This window comes from Homalodisca vitripennis, chromosome 5 (assembly GCF_021130785.1).
Source record: "Homalodisca vitripennis isolate AUS2020 chromosome 5, UT_GWSS_2.1, whole genome shotgun sequence".
In the NCBI taxonomy this organism is placed as follows: Eukaryota; Metazoa; Arthropoda; class Insecta; order Hemiptera; family Cicadellidae; genus Homalodisca; species Homalodisca vitripennis.
The window spans coordinates 148,568,560-148,584,981 of NC_060211.1; the positions used below are offsets into that span (position 1 = coordinate 148,568,560).

At 32.0% G+C, this 16,422-nt stretch overlaps 1 protein-coding gene across 1 annotated transcript in view; it reads left to right on the forward strand.

Annotated features, from left to right (window-relative positions):
• The first annotated feature begins 2,825 nt into the window (after positions 1 to 2,825).
• The window catches only part of LOC124363015 (tyrosine-protein kinase Dnt-like), an 89,859-nt gene continuing 76,262 nt past the window's right edge, over positions 2,826 to 16,422 (forward strand). Inside the window, exon 1 of the mRNA XM_046818074.1 lies at positions 2,826 to 3,355. Within this exon, the coding sequence (XP_046674030.1) occupies positions 3,244 to 3,355 (112 nt within the window). The 5' untranslated portion in view covers positions 2,826 to 3,243. The remainder of the gene's footprint in view (positions 3,356 to 16,422) is intronic.

The window sequence follows — 16,422 nt, forward strand, 5'->3', positions numbered from 1 at the left end:
ACGATTATAAAAATTATCTTCACAAAATGACAAGTTTGTACATCTACTACTTACAACGTAAGCTCGAGAAAGTCCACCGACATTACTTTCGGGGCGTTCTTACGATAATGACAATGAACATCAAACTTTTTTTATGACTAATTTACATGTAAAGGCATATTTTAGTAATAGTAACTGTAGAATCTAGGGATTCGAGCAAGCTAATGAAATAGTAGATTAAGATCGGGATTTACCTAAAGTGAATATAAGGCTTATAAATTGAAAATAAAAATTACATAGGTTGTGGAGAAAATATTAAATTGTTTTATTTAACACAAGGAAGGGGGGTCGGCCCCAAAAATAAAAAACGATTAAATTTAATTACCTCTATAAAATTAGTAAACAAAACCTTGTAAATGTATTATATCGTTGTCTTCACAAATTATTTTTGTCACAGAATTTAAAAATTATATAAATATTGTTATGTTATTATGTTTTATTTACAACACACTACACATTCATCCCCCTGCCAGCGGCACTAGGCGTGACATAAATTACTGGCTCAGTAATTAAAACAAACTTATGAAGCCCATTTGTTAGTATTTTATTCAGACACTTTACTTTAAAGCTGTCTAACTAGGTGTCAGACACAGATGTGCTTTACGTGTCAGACACTCAGGACACGGAAGGAGAGAGAGGAAGACAGAAAGATGCGATTTATGAGGCCCTGGCTGAACGTAACCAGAACAAGATGTCAACATTGAGACAACCTCCCGTCACATGTGCTGCTGTGAAATACTACATCCGCTGCTGTCACAGCAGTCTTCCTCTTTGCTGCATAACAATAATATCGATATTACAACACATAAATTTGTATAAAAGGGAGTGATGAAAAATCTCCTTAAATGGCCCAATGCCACTTTACTCATTTACTAATACTTTGTATGTATTACTTCCCATTTTCTAAACTTTATAAATCATTATACGCTTTTATAAAATTGAAATGTACTTTAGTTGGAAAGTGAGACAAAATACTTCTAAAAGATTTAAGATCAGTTACATGCAGCTATTTATAGTTAATAATAACTGATATACTTCATTTTTATTTATATCAGTCAAAGAACTGGTTTAAAATAGTGTGATTTTAAATTTCTCAGATTTGTATGAAACTTCTTGAGTAAATATTTTAAATCCTAAATAGACTAAAAAAATAAATTAATGATACAACAAATCACGTTTAAATTCGTTGCACTTCAAAATGTATTAAAAGTATTAAAAGTTTTAAAAGTTGCACTTCAAACAATCATGGTATGTTTGCAGGTATATTGTAAAATGTTACATTTTAGAATTGTTTCAGTATGTGTCTTTAGGTGCGAATTCGTATATGTAGACGAAACGTATAGGCTTAAAAACACTGGCCCGACATACATCTGAATACAGATATCCGTGTTTACTCACAATATACTAATAATAATTTATTTAATATTTGATTATAATTCATATAATAACTTTCAATTTTCCGAGTTCTTTACTACAATCTCCATGTCTAATAACAAGTAGGATGTGTTATAATCACTGCAATTAAATTAAAAGGAAGCAAGAAAACCTAGTCTCTTACAATAAAGTTTTATTATGCCCATAAGGGTACTAAAATATGATTGCAATAAAACCATTCCTCAGCATGCGAACTAAAAACATTCTATACAGAATTATACGGAAATATAAATTTAAATTTATAGTTATGACACTAAAAGTTTGTAAAATGTAAGTTTGATGCCATATTTTGTAAATGACCAGTTTTTATAATTACCTTCAAGGGCATAAAGAATGGGAATGAGCAACATAGCATATGGATTTTTATTGAAGGTAGTTTTAGGGAACAAACTTGCTCGAAATTTCTGTCAGTTTGGTTTGGACAGTGCTTATGTATCTGAAATTTTCTTTACTAATGCTTTTGCTCAAACCCCCTAGAGGACTTTTTAAATTGAGAAGTTACTGTTTGTTTTAGTATCCCTACAAAACGTGTTTATTTAAAAACTGTGACTAAACTGATACGGTTTATAACATAAAGTAAGTTGTTAAAAATAATAGATAACACTAAATAAGCAGAGTTACTACGTTATTTTACCTTTGATTTATAGATATGACAATTAGGTAACAAACAGTAACACTGTGTTGAAGGTGTTATTTTGATTATATGAGATGGATGGAAGAAATTTTGAAGAATAAAGGGCGAAGAAACAATGACGAACCTATTAGAGAGATAGCGACTACACAGTTATTACAGCAGCTGTACTATGCTATATATTTTTCACATAGATGTTCAAGACAGAGATATACGTTCTAGGCCTTACTTAACAACATTTATTGGAAAATAATAATCTACAATTTGATATTAGAGAATTACCACAAGGAAAATAATTAACTATGTTCAACATCTTAGCGACAACAAGACGCGAAGAAGTGGGAATTAACTTTCAAAATGTATTATTGATCAGTTCTATTGAATTTAATTTTACCACCAACAACACAAACACTGCTTCCATAAAATACAAAGTGCAAAGTCTTAGGAAGGAAATTGAATCTACTTTGTTCATGGGATCGGCGAGAAAGTCGGTTCCAATTAGAACCTAAACCCTTTTAAAGGTGACAGGAAATTGCATCGGCGCAAAGTCGATGCGACAACACTCCAGTGGAGGCCAATTACCAAATTGAGTGGGTGTGAAGTCGGGCTCCTCGGGTCATTAGTGACACATGTGTACGGCAAGGACGTCTTGTGGTGGGAGGGGAGGGGGACGCCTGCGCGAGGGGAGGCAGCGACGTCGCTCTCACCTCAGTAGCGTCGTTGGTGTCGCAGTCGCGAGGCGTCGCAGCGCGTCGTATAGGGGGAGAGTCTCAGGTCGTAAACTGGGTGGTCAAATTCAATAATAATTTATACTATAACATTTAAATTCATTTTTTAATTCATCCTTAATTTTAATTAAATAAATTGTTTCCTGGATTTCATATATATTTGTTTTGTATTATACATTTTTTTTAACCAATAGTCAATAGCTATGTTTCTATTGTGGAGTCAGTTATAAAATTTAAAATAATGTAATCACAGTTTTCTTAAATAATTTAAATTCTTTCTGATATTTGAATTAATTTTTATTGTAAAGGCCATTATTCGGTTGAAATCTTAACTCCTTCAATTCGGTATTCCGTAGTATACTCGATACTGTGTACTGTACCTGGGCTACGATATGATCCATCTGTGACGTCATGATTCTGGGGACCACGTGGGTACTGTTGCTGACGTCGCTGCTGGCAGCGCTTGAGGTCCAGGGCCGCTTCAATGTCTTCATCAGCCAGGATGAGGTCCGAAAGCTGCTGGGTCAGTATATTAGTGACTTCAATAGCTTTAGTTCATTAGTTTTTATTACAAAATAGGCTGATAAATTTCGAAATTACTATTTCCCAACCCTTAAAACTTTTTAACATCTTTGCCTCTCCTTACTTACCCACTCAAGGAGAATTTGGTTTTAACTTAGTCATTTGCTAATATATCTTACCGTCAGTTTGTACTTACAGATACTGGTTAAAATGTTCTCCAACTTTCAAAAGATACTAGTAGTATCTTAGTACGTATATATAGTTTACTAGTAGGTACCCGCTGAACAGAACAATTGATTACATTTAACAAGCTCTTTCAATCTATATCTATTATGTTATATATAAAACTAATGGTATGAGTCTGTGTGATCGAGTATGTGTGTTACCCAATCAAATAAATATTACTGTACCGATTATACTGAAATTTAAGTGGATAATTTTAAGGTCCCTAGTTAACATAAATACCTATTCTTATTTCGAAAATCTCTCCGGGCTACGTACGACCCACTGGTCTCTAAATTTGTGGTAAATCCTATCTCGGTCTCTAAATTAGAATTACAGTAAACTAATATTTTTAAATAAGTGTTACCCTTGGCTTCGCACTCAGTTTTGTAGAAAACGTTACTCTTACAAGTTTTTATAATAGTTATATTAATAATACAAAATACAATATTTATAATTAAATCTTGATTTAATTAAATATTTTACAAAGGATCTAATATACACAAATATTGAATGCTGCCTGAAGTTGGTTGAAAACGAATATTGACTTCTGCATGTAGTTAAAACATAAATTAACCAACTAACTGCATTAAGTAACTGAGTTGGTTTTCTGAAGCCATACGTTTTCGTAAATAAATATCTAGTTTATTAAACATGTTTTTAATATTTTTCTGAGTGTACGAGATTGTATATACAATTTTGGATGATATCAATCACTATAAGATCAGTAAGTGGTCATTTAAAAATAATTTTATTTGCGTTTATTTTGGGAATTTATACGTCGGTTCCTTATAATACTAATATTTAAAACATATTTTTTAGCATAGTCTTAGTACTATACAAATTAAAAATATAAAACCTTAACCATAAGGTAAAGTATCGTAGGAAATAAAAAATGTGTTATTTTAAAAACTAAAGTTAAAATTGTACAACTTCTTACGTCAATTTTATGTACAAACGATTTACGACTTTGAAGCGTTAATCAAACATAAATACAAAAATACGTTCTTCATGTTTGGGACGAAAATGATAAAACTCTTCTATTTGATTTTTATATATTTATGACCTACGTTACAAAGCAAAATTCTGTTAATAAGTCTAATTCTATACAAAATCGCCTAAATAACATTACTGCTGTTATTGTATGCATAATTTTGTTTTACATCATAGTAATCTAGGCTTTATGATATGTGCAGTATCAATCGCTATATCGTCATTACATCATAATAGTTTATGATACTGTATTTTATGAAGGCTATAACGCACGAGGGATGTATTAAATGGTGTTACGAGCCTTGGCGACTGCCTTATATCTTAACAAGAAGCTCTTAATGGCGCATTATTTTCTCTCTAGCCAATGTAATATATTTAATACTGATAAATTATTTCCAGTAAATTACAAAAAGTAAAATTAAAAATTATTCTTATAACCATTATACGTTAATCAAAGATGAAGCTAATTGGTATGCTTAGTATAATGATTTCAACACACCCAGGTAAAATATAGGCTGCGGTTAATAGTTATATTACTGAGTTTATGTATTCATAGCATCATAATGTTTTAAAAGTATTCAAAATATACCAGCATCATTGGTTTTTCTTTGAGAGTAATTTTATTTAGTGTCATAGTAAGATGTATTTAAGTTAAATTTCCTGGGCTGGAGAATATAGAATGTAATTTTTTTATCCTCAATGACGAAGTATATGATGTTTAAGTAGTTATTCAAGAACAAATTTAACCAGATTGAAGTAAAGAGCCAGAAGACAAAGCTGTGCATTTTGCATATTGTACTTGAGTTATGAATAACCAGTTTAAATAATGTTAGTTGAGACTTTAATCATCAGGAAAAAACAACTTATAGATCTGAAATTAACAAGAACTAGCCCAAATAAAAACCGTTATAAAAGTTAAACTTAGTCAACGTTGTAAAATATTATTGTATCTTAATCAATCAGACTTTCTCAGAGAGCAGCAAATTGTTATAAATGAATATAACAATAATAGAAATAGCTAATTTCTTTTTGGTAAGGCCTGATCTAATATAAGCAAATTCTTCGTCTGTTAATAATCGGAGGAACAAATAATTTTAATTCCGGGAGTAAGTTATATATATAGCTCAACCGGTTCCACGATTTGACATGCCTTATCATAGAACTCAGTTTTGTCTACGTTGAAGTTTAATGGAAAATGTCCAGATCTACAAATGAATACTTTTCCGATATACCTAGCTACATAATACATTTACATTACGCTAAGTTTTATATTAGTGTACAGTTCCGTTACGAGAAAATACTGAAAGAGAAAGCGTTAACATAAAACCTCGTCACCGACTTTTAACACTGAATTTCGACTATACTATTCATTTCTTTATGCTGTATGAATAAAGATGTTAAAATACCATATTGTTGTACTCAATTTGTTGAAAATTGATTTATATGCCTACTTTATCGTATCTATTGTGTTTATCCTTGAGATTAATGTTAAAACATTTGCTAACGTTTAGCAATATTTCCAGAAATGGCCAGGTCCAGTTCGTTTTCCACATATCGTGCGGACAGTCAGACAGACATGAAGTTTTCGCCATCCCAATAGGCTTCGCTAACTCTCAGGAAATTCGTCCGTATACTTCTATTCATATCAAAAATTCTTCCTTAAAAACAAGTTTAGATGATTACGTTAGAGTGAACTTTCCAGTTTTAAGTTTATGAGTTGCTGATTTACTTAAGAATCCACTTAAATAGTATATTACCCTCGTATTTGGTAATTACGAGTATATAACCAATTAACGACCCTAGTGTGTTTAAAAATACGATATTGACCTTTCCTAAACATATGGATAAATCATAAAGAACTGGATAAATAAAATAAAACGTAATAGGTCTCATGGATACCTTTATTAGAAGTATTCCTTAATAAAAAAACAAGATACTCTTCTCCCAATTATATTAATCAATAGCTATAAATGTATTAAGTATAAAAATTATAGTTTATATTAGTAGAATGTATAATATATATATATATATATATATATATATATTTGTCATATATATATGTATATATTTGTTTATATATATATATTTGTTTTATATATATATATATATATATATATATATATATATACATAAAATATTGGAGATTATATCAGCGCCAAACTTATTTTCAATTCATTTTATATGAAAAGTTTTGAAAAAATGATCCAAACCCATTTGCCAATTTGGTTTACCTTCCTGGAAGATCCAAGTCCACTCGGTGAGAGAGCTGTAACGTTATCACTAAGCTGCTATGGTTTGATGGGAATGCTTGCCAATCAAACAGTATAGTATAAAGGGAATTTCAAGTAAGTATAAAATGTAAATGTAGTTAGCATACTTGTACTACGCTCGGTACAGTAGTCAGTTTCACGCATTAGCGGGCCCTAACTCAATCGTGTCCCTCACAGGGACGTCGCTTTCGGCTCTTCTCCGAGTTCCCCATTTGCGGCCTTTGATGTCTCATTAATAAGCCATTACTAGCCGTATTGATGTATCGGCCTACACCGGAGTTGGCTATTAGGCTGTTCATACTGTGTCCCTCGTATAATGTTCAAACAGCGACTTTCCCGGTTTTCAATCAGAAATCTTTATAATTTTGTCCAACTACCCGTTACAAGGCCTTTACGGTGACTTTGGGGAAAGTTGTTAAATTAAGTCAAACTTACTAACTTAGTGTTTGAGGATAGTTAAATTTTTTCCTTCCCTAATTCTATTTATATCTTCTTTAATAATTATATTTGTGTTTTATATTTGTTATTGTTAAATAATACGTATACTTGTATTTTTTTTTTAATTTTCTATTGATTAGAAACTATACGTATATAATAGTAACTAAGGTTAACAAAGTTTCTTCTCAAATTATGAATTTTAAAGTACTGTATAACCTTCATTTGATTGTGAAAAAAACCTGCAAAAACGTACTTTAACTATCTTTATTCAAAATGTAAAGTGTTATTTTCACAAGTACTACTTCTATTGTCACAAGTAGTAGTCTTTTTAACAAAGCGTTAGTTAAGCCTATCACTCGAGATTCGTCTGCTGTCTGCACGATATGTCGAAAACGAACAAACCTTCTGGACTTGAAATTTTGGCGGTGCTTGTCGCGCTATAAGATTTGGCTGAGCGTTAGCGAAAATCTTTACAGTGGTTTTGTAGGTAGCCATGATACCAACGCGAAAATCGCAGAATAAATACATTTGTAAACAGACTGAATACAAATATATGCTATTTTAAAATGTGATCTTCCAAAATATGTAGCCTAATGAAATGAGCTATAAACTTGAAATTTTAAATGCAACCTTAGCGAAGTATGTTAAACGACAAATAGTGTTTTGCACTTTTTTGATGTGTTAAATGAAGTTTTCAAATTAACCAGTTATCGCACTGGTTATCGCAAAGTATTTCTTGGAAATTTACATTGAGTATGTGAAATTGCTGAGATTTCACAGAGCCGGGATGATTTAGTTCAATGAATACATTAAAAGTAAAGGTTTAACCAATACTATTTGGTTTAAGTTCAGTGTTTTTCAACTTTTTATAGTTCAGTTTCTGCTAAAAACTGTATAAATTTCGTGCTTGGGTGCATTCTAGATGACGTTTATTTCCATGTAAGACTGGCAAGAGATGATATATTTAACCGCCCATTTTGCCAAACTTTAGATTATATTCATCACTTGGAAACCTACCTACCCAAGAGAGTGTATGCAATGATTTATGACATTTGCCAACGTTATATATTACAAAATCTATAACACAACATTTTGTTTTACATTGCTATAGGACACGGTATTTTATACTTTTTGTAATATATAACGATGGCAAATGAGCGAAGTCTTATCCTTTCATACCTCTCATCGTAATTAACAAACTTTAAATAGAGAGAATGTGTAAATAAACCCTTTCAGGCTACCTGTAATGGGTGTGAAAAGTTAGCCTAACTATTGGGCGACAAGAGCTCAGGCGTCCACGACGTAACACACCATATTACAGCATAGTCTTCTGTCCGTCGAGTCGATTAGCTTGACGTTTCTGGAGGGATTCCTAGAATACGTCGCTACATATTATGCAATGCTCTTACCGATATCAATACAGCGAGATCGCGGTAGACTGTCCCACGCAGTAATCGCCCCACCAACCTCCGTTTCCGGTTGCCTCCATGACAATCGAGATGCTTGAGTAATTTATTTTTTTTTAGTCTTGTTGATTCATAATTCATTTGGAACACACACGCGAGTACTATATTTATATACTGTATATATTTTTAACTATTCCATCTCATTGAGTTTATCCGATCTGAGATTAATATTTCAGTAACCTAAAGCAAAAATACAGCATTTGTTATGCAAAGAGTGGCTGGCAATGTAGGAAGTATATCGTATTGACGTTTGTTTTTAATCCAAGCCAATTATCTGGAATTTAAACAGTTCAGGCTTTTTATCGTGAAATAAAACAATATAAATATTATAAACGCGTTATGATTTTAAAACTTTGCCTCTAGAATAATTCTTTTTTTAACAAGGAGTGTAAACTTCATAAAGAAATAATAATTTATAAAGTTGGTTAGTTAGGCGAAAATGTATTTTGTCGTATTTTGTGTGAAACCCCGTAGACAGATTTTCAATTATAATTATTTTCAACATTACAATGTTAAAAATAATTATGGTTTGGTAAATATTGACACTTCAGTTCGTACTTTCTGTGTATTGCTCACATCGTAGCGCGGCACGTCATAGAAATGATGAAATATTTAGGTTTTTATAATATACTAGTACTTTTTTATACTTTTTAACTCGCACTTCCTAGTACGAGTATTGCCGTGGGTTTGTATAAGTGCGGGCAGTGGCTAGGCAGTAAACAAACGATCGCTAAAACTTAATTACGCCATTTTTTTTACTTATACTATTTAGTATACATTTCGCCTGTACCAATAGTGTGATTTTAAATACCGTTACTCTGATTTGTGGACTTGTGCTTAGTCATTTGTTTCTTCCTAAAACATCTCAGTAAAAAATTAAACTCGTAAATGAAATAGGTATACTCGGAAGGCTATATTTTAATGAATTAAATAAAAATAAAAGGTAATTATGTAGTTCTCAACAGCTTTTTAAGTATAAATTTGTCCAATTAATCTGCAAATCTTTTTAAACAGTCTTTCTGTTGACTTTATGGGTTACCTGGGGGCCTCCACAGCTTTGAACAAAGCTCTCTTTATGGAAGAATGTTTGAATTAAATTTAAATAAAATGTTCCATTAGTATTTAATTTCTATGCATATTACCAAAGTTGTTCACTTCAACTTCAAGCCGTTTACCTTTAAGCTTACAGAAGCAATAACTCTGAAATAGTTCTCCAGGTGAGGATATTTGCTATAAGTATAAGATAATCTAGAACAGTTTAGGTGAGATCCACGTGATAGTACCCATATTTGTGTAAAGCCTCACGCTAACGCTTTAGTACTCACGTAACAACTGGTAGATATTTGTGAAGACGCATGTATATTGGTTTGTAAAACGAATCATAGAATATTATTACCAGTATTGTATTAATTTAGAGATTTAAAAACAGTGAACGAGATTAAGGATTGATCCACCACTACAACCATTCCACCAACTAATACACCAATAAATTAGGGCCACTATAATAATGAGCACGATAAAATTTATTTATACAACAAATAAACAAGGCAATATGGTTTTATAAAAATTCACTTTACTTGAAAAGTGCTAGTCTACGTTATCATCTCATCCGAACGCTTAGGACTCATAAAATATACAAGATGTGAGGGCGACCCACCTTTGAGAAACGGGGCTCGTGACTTGAACTTTCTTGTGCCAAAGGAAAACTTTTTCTTTGACTCCTTAAAAGTAAGAACACATTGACGTTGCATTAGGAGGAATGTATTCATATATTCTCTATAATTACGGGTGTTGCGGAAGCGGGTAAAGATGTGGGACAAATTACCCTCCATTAATATGCATGAGGGTGTCACACAGTACGACCTTTTTATCTGCTGCTGTATGACTTTTTAATTACTCTTTTACAGTGTCCATTTATAATATATTATCAGATTAATGTTTCTTGAGACATTCACGCACACGGAAAGTTGTAATTCATAGTTCAAATCTATGAATATTTTAATTTTGGTTTATTATAGTTTTTTGTATTTGTATAAAATTAAACTTGTAGTAAACATGAGGCAATCAAATATTCCCTCTAATGATTACTATAATTTAGTGCATTAATTCATTGATTGGAACAATTTTACACTACATTTTCTTCAAAAGAAGAAATTTCGCAATGCAAAGAATTATTGGTTGAGTATTTGTGAAATTCATCACACAAGTGCTGAAAAAATTATATTTCCATTTTTTTTTTAAAACGAAGTCACCTGACGGACTAAAAACGTTTCATATCTCTCTGTTTTCCACTCTTTATCTCGAGAAAACACTTATCTATAGACTTAACATTTTGCAAGGATTGCGTTCGTTGGGGGTAAATGTCTTTATATGAGATTTTACTGAGCTTTAAAGAATATTTTTACATTAGCCTTATGAGTAACTATGAGGGGGACGAAACGCATCAGAAAATAAATAAAGTTGTCACAACTGAGCAAACTGAATAAATTTTCATTCAACATCAGCAACACTTGTTACGGGACACGTAGTGCGACGTACTCATAAATTTTCTTAAATTATATTATCTATGAAGTGTGAACATCTCATTTTAGATGCACTTTATATGCAGATGCAACATCATTAAATATCCCCATCCATCCATGCCAGCAAGGTTAAAGGGATAACCCGTCGATAAACCAGCGGGAGTTCATGAAATTCGTTTTTAGTTGGTGTTTCTACATAAATGATTTACTAGATCCAGCTTCTGTCAACTATATTCATATGCCTGTATTCAAGTTTTGTAATTAGAGTTTTAGCCATGAAAAAATGGAAACACAGTACTGTTAAGTTATACAGTAATAAAGCTATACATGTGTTCAGGTTATACTAAATTTAAAGACTAGTTTGTTGGAATTGGAAAGTTAGAAAGAGCTTTCTTAATGATCTCTTGTCTTCTCGATGTTTCGTAAAATTCGGTAAGTACATTCCGAGAGTTTATAGTTACTTTGTATTTAATCACTTTAAACTTACTAACACATATCATTGCACGATGTATTTGTGTAAACTCTCTTAATAATGTCCATGACGTCTTTATTACTGTTCATGACATATACGAGGTGAAGGAAAGAGGACATTTCCGGACATTTGCCATCGTTCAGTGATACAAAAAATCAGTAACACTAAGTTTCGAGATCTGCAATCTGATCTCTTCTTTAGGTAAATAACTAACCTAACACATAATTACAAACTAGGTTAAAATAAACAAATACTACCAGAGCGTTGTGACACGCGTAAGTCAGGAATCACAAACCCCATGATGTGTGTCAAATTCACTAACTAAAAACATGCACTTAATACAAAACTAAACGCAACAATAATTATTAAAACTGAGCTACAGAAAACAGATAACAGTAGGTTTGCATTCGTCGACCAACCACCTACGCCTGACTAGAATTTACCAATTGTAATTACGAGGCCAAAATATACGAGGTATTTTCTGAAACCCCAGTGTATTCCTAATTTAATTGCTAGTGAACTTATACAAGGCTAGGTACAATACAGGCCAGAGTGCCCACCACAAGTCTATACGTCACACTATCCGTCCAGCTGGCTGTATATCAAGTATTTATTAATTATGACCGCTCTAATCATCTAATAAGTTATTCGCTACAGAATATTGTAAAAAGCTTTTCCCAGTATGTTTGCCACTGAAATCACACTATCAGGTCCTCGGTGTGTTTTATAGTCTGACCTTGGCTTGGACTTGGTATCTAAGTCCAGAACAGTTTTTTAAATAAGTGTTAGTTTAACCATTTTATTCTCTTAATTACATTTAAAAACACATAAACCAATACTTAAAACTTTTATTTTGTGAGGCCTTTCGATAGCCAGGCTATCTTCGTCAGAAACATCAAAAAAATATTACTAAGTTTTAAGTATCGGTTTATGTGTTTGAAATGTAAATGTATATGCAAATGTATATGTTCATGTAACTGGCAGCAACATGAAAATTAGACCTGGACTCAAGAAGTAAATTTGTTTTTATATTTTTGTTTTAACTGACCACATTACTTGTAAAAGTGGTCAGTCATTCCAGAGTTTTTTAAGTTTTGTTAACCATGTGTATTCTATTATTGGAATAAATAATTATTTTCATGTAATTAAATTAATAGTAGCCAATACGAGCTCGATCTTCAACATTTTTATTCTCTGTTTATGGTTATTGCTGGCAATCTATGATTATACAGTATGTCAAAAAAATTTTAAGATGTAAAGTTATGCAGACAAAAAAGATTAAAACTAATCAATTTATGGCAAGTAACAGGCCAATTCCTCTTGACGTATTATTTGTTTTATTATAAATATTTACTTTCATATACATTCCACCCATATCTACATTCTAATTAGGAATACAAAACGTTTAGCTATTATTGATGACAACAGATGACAGTGAGAAAGCCAATCAATCTTAAAGTATATCATTTTCATGATTTTGGCCATACGTTGTGATAAATGTTTATTGGCTGAACGTTGGAAAAACTTGTGACACGAGGGGCTGGAAAATTTTCATTTCAGCATGTCTGCCTATTTGGACGATAATGGACTTGAGATTTTGAAAGAAGTTTTATAATTTTATATTTACGTAAAGATTTAAAATTTTCTCATGGATATACAAATTTCTTTGCTACGAAATTACTGCAAATTACTTTTGTAGTAGGCAAAGATGTGTATTTGAATTGTAAACAAAAATAGTACGGGTTTCTTACAATTATTATAATTATTAATGCCTTTCGTTATGAAGGCAATTGATTGACTTGAAGATAATAAAATAACTATGAGAGAGAAAGTAGCAATTTTGAATTGAAAATAACATTGCTCATATAAAAATAACAGTTCTTTGCACAGTAAAAAGGACAGTTCTTTAATTCTGCTTTAATTAATGATTGAATCAGCGAGTAAGTAGTATTCCGCTTATATAGGTTTCTCATAAAAAATAACGTAAAAACAAGAAAGCCGCATGTGAAGGGTTGACTTAGGGAGACGTGGTTTACATATGCAAAGGCGGGTCGGTCATTTGTTTTAAAACCTCATGCATAGTAAGCAGTGTATGACTTGCCATTACTTTACACGCAGCTTGAGTCTTATGGGTAAAGGCAACCAAAAAAAGTAAATAGGTTTTTGATTGATGGAAGTTATTTAAGCTAGCGATTGCTCTATTATATATTTACTATTATTTATTTTATTGGTGATAAGTTAAATTTATATTTTAAGATGGCTTAACCAACGCCTTATGTCGGTAATACTATGTAAATGCTCAAGATTTCTTTCACACTTGCAATAGATTAGTGATATACTAGAGGACTACTCATAACTTTATCCGTAATTTATAAATTTAAGTGACAGAGACTAGTGGAATAATTATCGTCTATTACTTGCGAAAAAATAAAAAATGAATGTTTAAAAATGCTACTGTATTTTAATTCTTTTTTTACTTTAACCAGATTCCCTGAAGACCTATAGACACTTACTATTACATACACCCAACTAGCCACTACAACCCTACTACTTAAATAGTAAATTTTATTTTGGATGTATTGTAATCTTTTCTGAAATATATAATCTCAATGAAAAAATTAAGAAATCAAGTTAATCATGTTATAAATGTAAAATGCTCAGCATTAACGTGTCACCTAACAGACTTCGGTGAGGATGCATGAAAATGTCAGTCTATAGCTAATTTCATTAGGCTACATACGTCATGTGTTCAAATGTATAATTGTACTCAATTTGTTAAAAATTTATTTATGCTGCGATCTTCTCATTGCCATTATGGTTAACCATAACACCAATGTAGAAAGTTCACTAACGCTCAGCCAAATCCCGTTTAGTGAAATTCATCATAATCGAACTCAATATTAACTATATAGAAATGAAGACGGTTTAGGCAAAATTTCAAGTCTACAGATCAGTTAATTTTCGAAATGTAGCTGTTGTGTGGATAGAAAGACAAACAGAAATAAAATTTTTAAGCACCTGAAAGGTCTTTATAACGCTCAGCCCATACGCTTTGCTATTTTTGTATTGTTTTTGGATTTATTTTAGTATGTAAAGATTGCATTAGTAAATAAGTAATGAAATTGGATGAATTATTAAGAATTAATTAAAATAGTTCATACACTTGGGGACACAATCGATGACCATTAGACAATGAGTGCGCGTGCTATAGAGCGGGGGTCGGCAAAGATCCATGATCCTTTAGGGATGACGGTTCCCCGAACGGAGTACACCCAGACATATCACACTTGAATAAGTCCCTGAGGTACAGCTTCATACTTGTGCTTTAGCAGGACTTCCATCCAAATGCTGATATCCTTCATCCTCTCTGAAACAAGAGATGACGAGGAGGAATTGTTATTCTGTTATTCTTGTTATCTGGAGGAATTAATAGTTTAGACAAATATAAGGTAGTTTACCTTATCAATAGTTTCAAAAATCGACTTTTGTAGAATCCTAATTAAGTTTCGGGACTAAAATCCCATCGTCAGGTGTATAAAAAGAAGGATGTCAAATGATATTAAAACACATAATAACACATGCAATTCAATAAATCAAATATATGCACGATAAATATTTGACATAACACGTAGATGGTAGGCCTATCATACACGCACTACCACGGACACGAACATAATAACGCAAACACTGAGGGCTGAAGGTATGTCACTTTCCCCTACTTCCTGGTCCGTTCTTATCTGCTGGGGCCTTATCAATTCCTAATAAAGCATTCTTGTGACTGAGGTTCGTGTTAAAAATATGATGAGAACTGAAATGGGGCTTTTCGTTTAGTATTGCACAATTTAGGTCTTCGGATTGAAAAAGTATATGTAGTATTCATATTATCCATGGTTCAAAGTTTCCAATTAATAATGCAAACGTGCAAAACCTCCAGACTATTATCGGGCCCAGGATCTCAGAATAAGGTTGCGCCATAACTCATCTACATTTTGCCTTCATTCAAATGACCTCAAAAAGTAAGAGAAATAAATCCACAGAAAACATGTTATTGAATCAGGTTTGGTTAACACTATAGATCTTACACAAAAGAGTATACATTCACGACATTTGCTGATCGTTAGTGAAGCTCGTCACGCGAGAGACTGTAAAATATTGCGTTTATGTCTGTATCTGTCCACATGATACCTGAAAAATTGACTGACCTATAAATTTGAATTTTTACACTACATTTCTATATAAGCAACAACGAGCTCAGTGGTGGTGCATGTTACGCCTTACGATTTAAATGAGCCTTAGTTATGTTTACATTAGTCTTATAGGTAACCATGATAGTAACGAGAAAACACTGAGTAAATAATCTTTAACAATGTAACATGTAGCCTACCCTAACATATCAGCAGGATAAACTTAAACAAATTTATCTGTAGATTTTACACTTTGCGTGAAAATCTATTTCTACATGACAAGAATGAATTCTATGATGGTGCATATCCATCCATTGGTTTTGATTAAGCAATATTAACGCCTATCCGTAATTGAATCTCAAGAATGAAATTTTTACTTTGGATTTTGGATTGTTTACTGTTACTCGATGCGTGACGTGAGGCATTTTCTTGTATATATTTATATTAAGTTTTCGTTATTCACATTGATTAAAAATTTAGTACTAACATTTTGTTTTGGCA